Source organism: Pyxicephalus adspersus, chromosome 3 (genome assembly GCF_032062135.1).
Source record: "Pyxicephalus adspersus chromosome 3, UCB_Pads_2.0, whole genome shotgun sequence".
Classification (NCBI taxonomy): Eukaryota; Metazoa; Chordata; class Amphibia; order Anura; family Pyxicephalidae; genus Pyxicephalus; species Pyxicephalus adspersus.
The window spans coordinates 57550233-57562193 of NC_092860.1; the positions used below are offsets into that span (position 1 = coordinate 57550233).

An 11961-nucleotide genomic window follows, 5' to 3' on the forward strand; every position below is an offset into this window, starting at 1 on the left:
ACAGATTGATCAGAAGTGGACATGAATGGCACATGAACAATAACTGTGTACTGTAGTCTTCTTCATGGGTAAATAAGGCATCCCCCTAAAAAATAAGCCCTAGAGCATATTTTGGCCTTCCAAAAAAGATAAGACAGTGTCTTATCATCGGGGAAACAGGGTAATAATTCCATGTTGCATTGTTTACTTTTCTCAGCTCTATTTTACCTCTCACTCTGTATTGAGTTTCACTCCATTGCCTGCAGAATGGGTATTCACAAATTTCCATAACCTAAAACAATAAATAGAAAACTTGGAGATTGGTTACCTGATGTAACTGGCATAGCAGTTTTTTTTTAGACATTATAGCTATAGAGATGGCCTTCCCAAGTATCTGGACTGCATCTGTTCTTGTTCTTCTACCTGTGCATTTTAATATACCTTCTAGTTAATACAGTAACACTGACTCAGCAGGTCAGCTAGATGGAACACTTCTATGCAGTATTTTTCTGCTTGTCCAGGATACAGGGAGTTTAGCAAACAGTTCTCTATAGAGACAAATAGATGCAAATATTACGTTTTACTTACTTAGCAGTAAGTACATTACCTATCTGACCCATAGTGTAATTTTAGACAGAAACTGTTATTGATAATATTGCCTATAGTGCTAGTGATACAGTTATGGGGCCCCACATCGCAGCAGCACAACCAGCTTGCTTTTGTACTGCTGCTAATGACTTAAAAGGCACAGTACAGTACAGTTCATGTCAGAGGAAATATATTCACCAAAACTCAATAATAGCTTGCAAAGTCAACATGAAATGTCACAAACCCAAGTTTTTTTTTGAGTGTTTTTAATTAATCCTAATATATTCAAGAAACTTTTACATAAAATATGAAATGTATTTTTAATGTCAAAGTCTTACATTTCCCCAAAATAAAACATCTGAGACAAATGTAATATTTGTCTCAGGTATTGTTCTGCAGGTTTTTTTTTTTTTCTTTCTTGGTAGAAGTTAAAGCAGTAGCAATGCCCTTCTGAGTATCTTTTCCGTGTATCTCCTGGGTTGATCATATGTATTTGATCTTACATGAAAAAGTGGTTCCCATGGAGAGCACCATTACGAAGAACTTGCTGCTTGGAAGGGTAATGCAGCTGGGGACCACAACAGGCCTGTGGTCTTGATACAACTGATGCACTGTCCAAAAAAAAAATTGAATGAATCTTTTATTGTGGCTTTATTAAAATATGGTGTTGACATGTTTTGTAAACAATAACACTAAATAAGTCTTTGTTTTTCTTTTCCTCTTTCCCAGTGACACAATCCTGCAGGCTCCTCCCAGTCTGTTTGGTGAGATTCTGCCCAACAGATGCTACAGCTGAATTTCTGCAGTAAAGGGAACTGCCCTTTAATTGTTTGCCCCGTTCTCCTCTGGACCTCTTGGACTTGCGCAGTGTCCAGCACCTGCTGCACTTTATGACTTGAACTTAATTATGGCTCCACTTCATTTTTGTCTGGCTGTATACTACATGTAATATAGTTGAGAGGTGGAGGTCCCATCATCAGCCCTATCTGAGCCCTCATACACAATAAAATGCAAAGTGGTAAGGGAAAAGGAGCGCCAAACTCCTCCAACCAAACCCAGCTGTTGTGTTTGCGCATCAGGAGAAAAGGAGCCATGTGTTGATGATCACAGGTTGTTTTTTCTTTTCCTCCTTAGTGATTAAAGGTTTATTTGGTTTCCACTAGTTTGGTTTCTGAGCATTGGCTTAATCTGCATATGCTGACAGGGCAGTGCTTTATTGGCAGATGTTAAAAATCATGTATATATGTGGTATGTTGTAAATGTAAAATTGAATTTGAAAAATTATATTAGCATTTTCTCTCAGTAATGTTTGCTTCCCCTTTCCACATACACACAGTGTACACTCAGACTTTGTCGATTACAATATGTGGTCTTATTTTAATAAGGGAAAATGCTGAGAAGTGGGGAGAGCACAAAAAACTCCTGCCCATCCTGTACTACAATAAATAACAAGAGCATAAAGGCTCCATCTCCCAGGAACAAAGCATCTTTCTTTCATAAATAAATAAATAAATAAATAAATAAACATCACACACTGGTAATAGACTCTGCACCCAACAACCCCTGAACATCTCTTGTTCCTCTAAGTCTGTGTTTGATGGGGAGTTGTAGATCTGCAGCTCCCACGTTGAAAGCCAGTGGATCCACACTTTGCCCCTATTTCCCTGATGCAAAGTTGCCAAGAGCCTTCAGGAAGAAACTTTATATTGCTTGGAAGATAATTGTACAGGTATTGTGAATAATGCAGTGTGTATGTCCATGCTGTTTGTTGTAATGCAGTGTACATGTGTTGCCTGTATTTACAGTCATGCATGTGTTCATATGGCACATAAAGTGGCAGTGAGTAAAATAAGTGTGCCACAGTGGGTATTATTTGGCACTGTGCTGTCCAGAAACAGAGGGTTCCAATCCCAATTATCTGTCCTCGATAACTGCTAGAGACTTAATGTTGCTACTACACAGGACTGTGATCAGGTGAGATACGTGCCACTGTGCAGAGCCTCTCAGGGCTGCGTGCTGTCCTCTGCACTATTGCATACAATCTCTCCTCCAGTCCTGCTCCAATCTTATCTAGAAGCTCAGTTGTTTGAGGGCCATAACCGTAGTCTTGGTCTGGGTTCTCCGCTGGAGGTCTAGGTTCATCTGGGACAGGCCCATGATCATAAGGTTCTTCCTCGATGGCCTGAATTTTGTCTTCAGATGTGACTGAAGCTGGGCTAAGTGGACAGCTGTCTACTCCTTCCTCATCTGTAGTACTTGCAATACGTGGTAGCGTACTATGGTAGCGTGTATCGGAAAGATAGCTAGTGCTGTCTCCTCTGCGTAATGGGGAAGCGCGATGCCTGTCTAAAGCAGGGGGAAACCGGATTCCTGGATCACTGTACTGTTTTGTTCTCTGCCACTGTTTACGCAAGTGTGCTCGTGACCGATGCTTTGTGCGCACAGGTGAATCATCATACTGTGGATCATGCCTAAGGAACTCATTAAACAGTGCATCAGTTTTTTCATCAATGCTATAGTCTCGTCTAGTAAAAGCATCTTGTGAACTGATTGTTTGAGTGTGGTGGGAAAACCATGTTTCATCCTCTCCACCTGCAGCACCTTGTTCATATAAATGCCCCTCCAAACTTTCAAATACTGTCCCTTTACGCCCAGCATGAGTGAAAAATAGTCTTTTTTCTGAAGCAGTTTTGTCCCTGTGGGGACTGCATGTTTCTTCTGGTGGCCGGCAAGGGGCTTCAATAGAAGCATAGCCACTGTCCATCTGAAGGAGCTTTCGGGATCCACTTTCTGGCTCTGTCCCCTTCCCAGGCCTACCATCAGGTAGATCTTGAGAAGGTAGACTAGGAAGTCCACTTAAGGAGCTCACACTTTCTGCATCACTACGAACAGAGTCCCGGTCATTGTTGCTGCTACTTTGATCTGAGGCACAGAGCTCTAATGATGCGCGTAGGCTCCAAATGTCACACTGAGTAGGTAGCTGGCCCTGTTCTGTACTTCCCACATCAGCTAATGACCCATCTTCCCCATGATCGAACCTGTAAATCAAATAGGAAAAATTGAAAGAAATGATCCTCTTCTTTTAGCAATAGGAAAGAGAAGAAAAGGGTAATAAAATATTTGTTGGGGGGTGTGTGTCTGGAAAGATGTGGATTGGGCAACAGAAGAATACCTGCCGAGAGAGTGTGATGGTGTTCCATGTTGTGGTATGTAAGATCCTTGATTTGAAGCAAAAGCAGGGTCTTGGGTATGTGCTATGTACTGTATAATGTCATCACGCTCTGCACTTTCACTGGCTGCTCGTTGGCGCTGGAACTGATGCCGTTTTGGTGAGCCTGTGAAAAGAGAACGTACAGTAGGTGAGAAACTACAAAGAGTTCTGCATAGCAACATTAGTAAGATTGTTTTACAGATTAGCAGAAAAGACCTTTTGCCACTAAAAAATGTTATTACACAGTGCTCTCCTGGATTTCCAGCTAGTTCACAAAGTTTACCTAGCCCTATTCTATCCTATAAGCACAGTGGATAGATGGATGTTTTAGAACACAACTGTCTAGAACGCCAATAATCCCAAAATCTGTTGAATGACTTTGTATTAATAAAAATGTGAATAGCATTTAAACCTAATTTTTAAAATCTGTAAAAACATATATTTTTGTTACATTCTGCCTAATTCTTGTAAAATTATTCAGAATTGTGCTAAAAATGTTAGCAAAATATTTATTCATCAAAGTATTTCCAAACATACATTGATTTTTTTTAGTATTTGGAATGTGGAGGCAGGGAAAACTAAACTGATTTTGAACACGGAAATATTAGTGTAAATAAATTGTCAGTTCAATTCCCAAGTAAAACAGCTGTGTCTAATTTTAATCAATTGTATATTATCCTTAATCTAACAGCCTCCACCTTGCTGCAAGAAGTAGTGGAACTCTACTGCCAAGGGCATCAGAGAGAATGTATACTTGAATCCCATGACCCTGCGGGTAACAGCCAACCAATTTCACCAATAACTGAAGACTGAAAAGAAAGCTAACACTGCACTCCTAAAAATATTACATGATGCTTTTGTGCTTTTCCCTTACCTTGAACAAGTAAATAACATGCCTCCCACCACCTTTATATATCCAGATTTCCCTCCTTTACAGTTTGGGTAACAAACAGATTCTGTTTCATCTTGTGCATCCAAGTCAATCCTCCCCCTCACCTCTGGTGTCTAAGCTGCTTGCTCTCTGCACACTGCCCAGTTTCCATTTCTTGATTTTTAGGTAGGGGCTTGCTCCTTCCAAACTTGCATGACGCCGTAGACGGCTGAAGAAATGGAGTACTGCACCATGACTTCGGGTGGTACCCACATCAGAGCTGGCACCACCCGGAGGGAGATGACTGTTGTGGTCAAACTGGGGAAGGAAGGGATGGTGTGAAACTGGTGCACCTATGATAACCCTATATTCTCTGTCTGTTTTTCAGCATATTCCCACTATGTCCACTCCCTTGTGACTTACCCTGGTTTTGTCTGGGCTTTGTCGCGGGAATGGTGGACTATGGGTTGGGGTTTCCATAAAACTTGTATCTGCCACAGAGTTGTAGGCATTTCCAGGAAGTGCAGAGGTTAAACTTAGAGAAAGTCGAGTTAATGGAGCTGGAGGACTTCGAGGAGGCTGATATTTGGAAAAAGGGTATATTTAAAATCTGAAATTTTATAAACGATGGTATGTAATTTTAATGAGATAAAAAAAACATACTATACCTGATATATAGAGATGTTAGACTTGCTGGGAGGGGTGGTATGTGTTTCAGATGCTCCTCCACTGCTGCTACTTTCCCCGCCTTCGCTTTCATGTATGGTCAAAATGTGTAAAGCAGTTGGTGGTAATGAGGGAAGTGGAGGGAGAGTCAGCCGTGCATTTTTCAGATAGTGAAAATCTCCTTCTGTCAAAGTGTACCTAAAAGAATAAAACAGACAGAAGATAAGTGTTACATAGTTTTCATATGATATGCCTCATCTGCCCTTACATATTCTCTCATTTACCTTCTTCCTCTTTCACGTTCTCGTTTTTCCTGCCCACATAAGGCTCCCTCATTGAATGAAACACGACGACCACTAGATGCAGTGCATAAAAACTTTTCTGACTCTGCATCTCGTAGACCTGAGGCGGACAATGATTCTGCATCTTCTACTCGTATGGTGATATCTGTGTGTGTGGACCGAAGGATATTAAATGCTATAGAAAGAAAAATATATCCATTGGAAAAAAGTCACAGTTAAATCTCCTTACCATGTGTTGGCTGTGACTCGTCCACATAGGAAGTGTTTGTTTTTTCTGCGTCATCACTGGGTCTAAAAATAAATTGCAGTACATGAGAAATTTGTAAAACAAAATAATTTTTAGTTGAAAATTTGGAGCAGTTTTTTTTTTTCTTTTTATTTATTACCTTGACAGCCTAAGATGTGAATCGCAGCACCGCCTACAAAGGATCAAGACCCCAGTAAGTAGGAGCAGTGTTCCTCCAATGAAGATAGACAAAAGGACCAAGAGCAAGATGTACCCATCATGGCTGGGTGCAGCTGGAGCAGCCTGCAGGTTTATATGGTATAATGTCACTTACTGCAGTAAACGCATTTCATTAATACATTTTGCATGCAGCCTTCCATGTTCTGAAAACTGTTGTATGCTTCACTGTGACTAGATTTCTCTTAGCTGGATGTTGAATTAACCCAATTTTAAAGCTGTGCTCAGAGAATATAATTTTTTTTTTCTCTGTATATTCTATGTCTGCCATTGACACTTTCAATCAGCCTTTTTTCAAAATTCAGTCATATTAAGTAATTTAACTACTTTTTGAACAGAAAGCCCTTAACCTTGATTTACTGTCCACTGTTTACTGTTTGAATCGCTAGTTAAAAACCCACCCGTAAAGGGTTTTTTTTTTTTTTTTTTTTTCCTCTCATTGCATTTCTGCAAATTGCATGCTACTACATGGAAGAAATCTTCAAAATATTTCCAAGATCATAACTTGCCAGTCAAATCTAAGCGATTTTAGGTAACCAGACTAAACCACTTCTCAAAAGTTGTTGTTTTATTAACCCTATTTAAACCACATGTGCTAAGTTTGTTTTTGGCATATTAGGGTTATACCATTTCCCACTTACCTATAACTTCTTTGCATGCAGCAATTAGCCTAAACTATAAAACCACACTAAAAATATGCAGGTCCCCTAAAACTGCTTTGACCCATTGCAGTATGGACTCCCTAAGTGTTCCAAAGATTCTCTGTAGTATTTGCACCAGTATTTAAACAGATCCTTTAAGTCACACTGCTTCTTCAGGCCCACCTTCTGCCATTAGAGTATTTTGCTGCCAAGATGCCCTACTGCAAATAATGCACATGTCTGATGATTCTCCTCCAATAATCTCCTCAGGGCTGATATCGGATGAGAATCTGGTGTGTGTACGGCGCACCGTGTCCGTCCTGGCAGATCCATGGACGACGAAAGATTGTAATAAAAGTGAAGAGGTGGATTCGCAGTGGGGTGCCGCTCCGTTGTTCTTCCCTCCCCTCTCCATAGAGCAGAACGACACTGTATGTACAGCACTTGTTCATGCATCGTGCATGAACATTGGAAAGGATTGTGAAAGATCCTTTCCAATGACTATCATTGCACGCGTGGCACCAGCCTAACAATGAGCAGAAAACAATGCAACTAAGATAAAGCTCAAACTCAATTGTGTTCATCAGGCTTTCTGTGTAGACAGAAAGGAGACATTAGGTGGTGTGTTAGCAAATAGCTCTGCTCTGTTGTAAGAGAAGGTTTAAACACCCTAGTGGTCACACTTGGGGTCACTTTAACCTTAAAAAAAAAAACAAAAAAAAAAAAAACTTACAAGCACTTACCTTGCTCCAATGCTGTCCCCCGCAGTCCTGCTCTTTTCCGCAGGTCCTGGGACACGTCTGCCTCTTCTGATCTTCAGCCGGCAAATGCAGAGCTGAGGTCAACGGGGTTTCCCATGACGTAGATGCGACCGGGAGTTAGTGGCAGGAAATTTAAAATCACTTTGCACTGGATTCAATACAAAATAGCTGTACTGAGTCCAATACAAAGAAATATTCATATAATATATATATATTATATGCTGCTGTTTTTTTTTTAAGTTTATTATTAAATGTATTACCTATTGGACATATTTCAGATCATCAGCTTACCAACAAAAACAGAAGTATGTGCACAGGTGTGCCACAGCACAATATACAGGAAAATATGGGGTCGCTAAGCTCCTTTTATGTTTATAACTGCTCAGTAGTTTCAGCCCTGTCCAGGTTCTCTCTAAACTCCAGAACAACCATCTTGCTTTTATGGAGTTAAGGAGAGGACTATTCCAGTCCTTGTGTGACATTGCTATTCCTCTATCAATAAAGCATAGCTAGTCGTCATCCTAAAACAGGAAGTGTATTACTGGCAGGATTACAAAGTAGGTACAAGGAGTGGTAAGCTGCACTATACAGTTTTTTTTACTACTTTGTCACGGTTGAATTCAACCATCTTGATTAACCTTTTCACCGAAAACAAAAGATCTTGGTTATATAGATCTACATCTTGGGCCATATGAAATAGGGCAGATTTTGGGCCAAGTATATGCTGTTATATAATAACAAATGTTCCTCATAACTATGGAGCAAAACCTATTTTACCTACAGTTAAGTCCTTGAATATTTGGACAGACAACTTTTTTCTAATTTTGGTTCTGTACATTACCACAATTAATTAAAAAAAAAAAAGATTGCATAAAAATGTAAGGAACTAAAGAAAAAAAAGGCTTTAGTTCCTCACATTTTTATGCAGGACCCTGAGAGAACGATTGTATTTATTAAAATGCCAGTTTTTGACAGAGAACTCCAATTAGTGCTAATCATTACACAAGCTTATTGGAAACTCTGCCTAACTACTTAATGATACTTGAGAACTTTAGAGGCATACATACAACACATAAATCCAAAGGAATATACCATTTACAAGTTAGTATAATCACACAAGAAAGTATGTAAGCTGGATAGGATATTTATCTCCATCAATATTCTATTAATACTTTATGTATATGTAATAACCATGAAAGAGATCAATGTTTTTTTAGCTCAAGGAGCTCATGCTTTGTTATAAATAGAAACTAAATTGACAACGACTGGTCTTGTAATAAAATTTCATGCTGACTTATTGTATACATCAAAAAGAAATACACAAAGCACACCTAAATTAAGCCAAGTAAGAATACATATGTATTTTCTATTTGGACAATATTTGCTTATCACAGAGTCCGACTCCAGCCAAAACTTTGTTTTGCATAGGGTAGGAAAAGGTTAGAGCAGAAGTCCTATTTATCTTGCGGTCTGTCCTTATTGTTGAGATTGTCTCACTTCATATCAGGTTGTCTCTCTAAAACATACAGGTAGCAGAGTAGGGTTTTGAGGTTTCCCAGTTTTTATTGTATTAACTTTGCTGCCCTAGTGACTTCCACTGCTCCCCATTGTTTTTCTTGGTATCACAAGGACAGGAAGTAAGGGAGAATCCCCTAAACCAAAATGCAAACCAAATGCAAGTAACATTTTACTTTGCACAATGGCCCAGTCATGCCAAGATCAGGTGCACAACAAAAGGGAATACCATGTGGTCATCTAAAATCAAGATAGCCAAGGTTCATACCTACGTGCTGAGTTGGAGACCCAGAAATCCACATTTTCAAGCATAGATAAGCAACCATCTTTTTTTGAATCTACGCCTGGAAACATAGGTTCTCTCCAAACTGTTATAGAACTCTAATAAATGTACAGTATATTAGACCTTTGTATGCTGAATGGCTGTTGATTTTGGATGTTGACATGGTACCACCATTTGCCATGCACCCATCTTTGGCATACTGATGATTATTCTCTCCCTTCCTTTCCTTGTAATACCAGAAAAGAAATGGGGTTAGTGTCTGTCCCTGAGGAGATACAGTATGAATAACAGTACATAGCATTCCTCTGTACAAGCCTGAAGCTATATCTTGCAGAGCATTAGAATTGTAGATCATGCATGGGCCCAGGTCAGAATGCATACATTATTACATATAATTTTAAAATCTACCAACAAAAAATGCAAAGCAAGGAAGTATAGTAAAAGTGAATCTTGAAGTATAGAGAAGTACATTAAATAAGGATACTTGTGCACACAGAAATATGGAGGGTGTCAATGATATTTCCCTGTATGTCCTATTGTTTTGTGGCTAGGGCTAGCAACCAAAAAAAAAAAGCACCTCAGCAGTTCTGACTTCATTTTTTGAAGGCTAGTTCATAGACTTTAGATCAAATTACCGGTAGAATATTTGTATATCTGTCAGGTAACTAATGTTTTAGCAATGGCAGTGGTAATAGTTTTTCCAACAAAGGTTTTCTTTTGAGTACATTACTTTTTGACGGGTAGGGTAGACAAATAGGAATATTAAATATATCAAAATAAAACACATATTTGCTAGCTGTTCCTAACTTGGTAACTAGAGCTAGGTGCCTGCTGGTAAATAAATGTATGCTCCTGGCCTATATCTCTACATTCAAATGATAATGCAATTTTTCTCACCGTGGAGCTGTCAGTTATATTCTCCCATGGAGGTGACTCATTGCTCATGATCTGACACCTGCAGAAACAGAAAGGTGGTATGTGTTATTGAAGGAATAATGATGAATTCAAGTAAGATAGAAGGAAAATCAATCAACAGAGAGAGGGGATAGAGTTGGATCATGTTCAGCATAATTAAAATAAGTTTTGCTGAAATAAACTATGACTTAAAGATCTACATAGACACAGCATGACTTTTACAGGTTTAGTGCTATAGCCTGCCAATGCCTGACAACATTTGTTCAATGAAGGGCTACAAGTTTAATTGAGTCTTATGTTTGGTAGTAGGAGAACACCAGACAGTAGGATTTTGGTGGCTATACTATGGAAAACATCAGCAGCAATGTTCTGCAGCACTCTATATACATCATACTAAAGAAGGTTGGAAGCAATCATTAATGATCGGCGGACTTACCGTATAAATACAGAGCTGTGATTACTTCTTGATGTAATTAATGCTGGAATAATATACTATATTGTGTAGGGGGGAGCTGGATCCTGGGCAGTATACCCATTGCTTGGCAAGGAAGTAGATCCCTAGCATATATTACAAGCTACTGAAGCCTGGAAGAATAAGGATGCCCCACCTACCTGTTCTTCTTACTGTCCCACAGTCACCAGCCGTATGAAATACCAGCATCCCAATACGGCCTTGGCACCTTGTAACACCTGGGTGATACTTAAACACCAACCAGTAAACACCCGAATGCTAATGAGGCGGGATGCCACTCACACGGATGCTATGCCCAAAAAAGCACCGCTAGCACAGAGGAAATGCGGATTTTTAGCAGCCGGTGCCCAGATCACCAACACGCTGCACCCAAAAAACCCAGGGAGTGCCCAGAGGGATGCTTGGGAGCTTGCCAAAGATGACAATCGAGCACCAGGTTCCTCCAACCTACCGGGATCCTGTGCACACCCTGCAACTGCCACCGATGCCCTCCTGCCTTGCCTGGCCTTCCGCTCGATCCTCCCGCTCCGAGCTGCGGCTCAGTCACCGGCCTCAGGATTTATGAATGAAGCTCGGCGGAGAAGACCCGCCCACCCCGACACACGTGACTCTCGTCAGGCTGCAGGCAGGGGAGGTGGTGGGAGAAAGCGGGAGAAGGGGAGTTCTGCACCTGAAAGGATTCACCCACCGCACCTTTAGGGATTATCTACATAGGAACAGAGGGTGAAAAGATGGGGACTACAGGGGCCATACATGTACATAGGTGTGCGGAGCTGCACTGGAATGCAGCTGTGGTGCCTAAACAGTACACAGCAGAGCCTGTGAAATCATTCTATAGTTGGCAGCAATGAGGCTGCATGCACGACTTGTTATACTGTGTATACTGTGTATACAGTTATACTGGGAGGAGGCTGACACACACAGGGGACCGAGCGTGAGTCATAGCTAGGTGTGATTATTTATAGGATGTGGCAAATAAGGAGAAATGCGATAAGGGGATACGGGGAGAGATCTGAGTGGGAGAAAACGAGATCAGAACGCCAGACTACAGGACATGGCTGAAGGCATGTTTTCTGTATATAGGGAATGGGGACACTTATGTATATTGGCATCGGTGCATTAGATTTTCAACTCCTCTAGGCTAGTGGCAGGACTATGGACTCAAAGAAATTAGCCCTATTTAAAAACATTATTTCCAAAAAATTACAAATAATACAGCGGGTTATACATCAATCGTGTTTACACTATGATAACCTTAATGAAATTCTTTACAAATACAAGAATAGCCAAATAC

The 11961-nt window shown here is 40.3% G+C and overlaps 2 protein-coding genes across 2 annotated transcripts in view; one reads left to right on the top strand and one right to left on the bottom strand.

Annotated features, from left to right (window-relative positions):
• STK11 (serine/threonine kinase 11) overlaps window positions 1-1729 on the top strand; it is a 44122-nt gene extending 42393 nt beyond the window's left edge. The window contains exon 10 of the mRNA XM_072404814.1: window positions 1297-1729. The gene's annotated coding sequence lies outside the window, so the exon portion shown is untranslated. The remainder of the gene's footprint in view (window positions 1-1296) is intronic.
• Window positions 1202-11234, bottom strand: CBARP (CACN subunit beta associated regulatory protein). The gene is made up of 10 exons (XM_072404813.1): window positions 11119-11234; window positions 10178-10235; window positions 6004-6146; window positions 5847-5908; window positions 5600-5762; window positions 5318-5513; window positions 5073-5228; window positions 4775-4967; window positions 3740-3902; window positions 1202-3605 (listed from the first exon to the last, which is right to left on the bottom strand). Exons 2-10 carry the CDS (start codon window positions 10223-10225, stop codon window positions 2522-2524), a joined length of 2208 nt encoding a protein of 735 aa, XP_072260914.1. The 5' UTR covers window positions 10226-10235; window positions 11119-11234; the 3' UTR covers window positions 1202-2521.
• Between the last annotated feature and the right edge of the window lie 727 nt (window positions 11235-11961).

Coding starts and splice junctions, on each gene's coding strand:
- CBARP (XM_072404813.1), bottom strand. CDS start 10,225: ATGAGCAATGAGTCACCTCCATGGGAGAATATAACTGACAGCTCCACG. Junction 6,147..10,177: donor ATATAACTGACAGCTCCACG/GTGAGAAAAATT, acceptor ATAAACCTGCAG/GCTGCTCCAGCTGCACCCAG. Junction 3,903..4,774: donor AAGCAGCTTAGACACCAGAG/GTGAGGGGGAGG, acceptor CTCTTTTCACAG/GCTCACCAAAACGGCATCAG.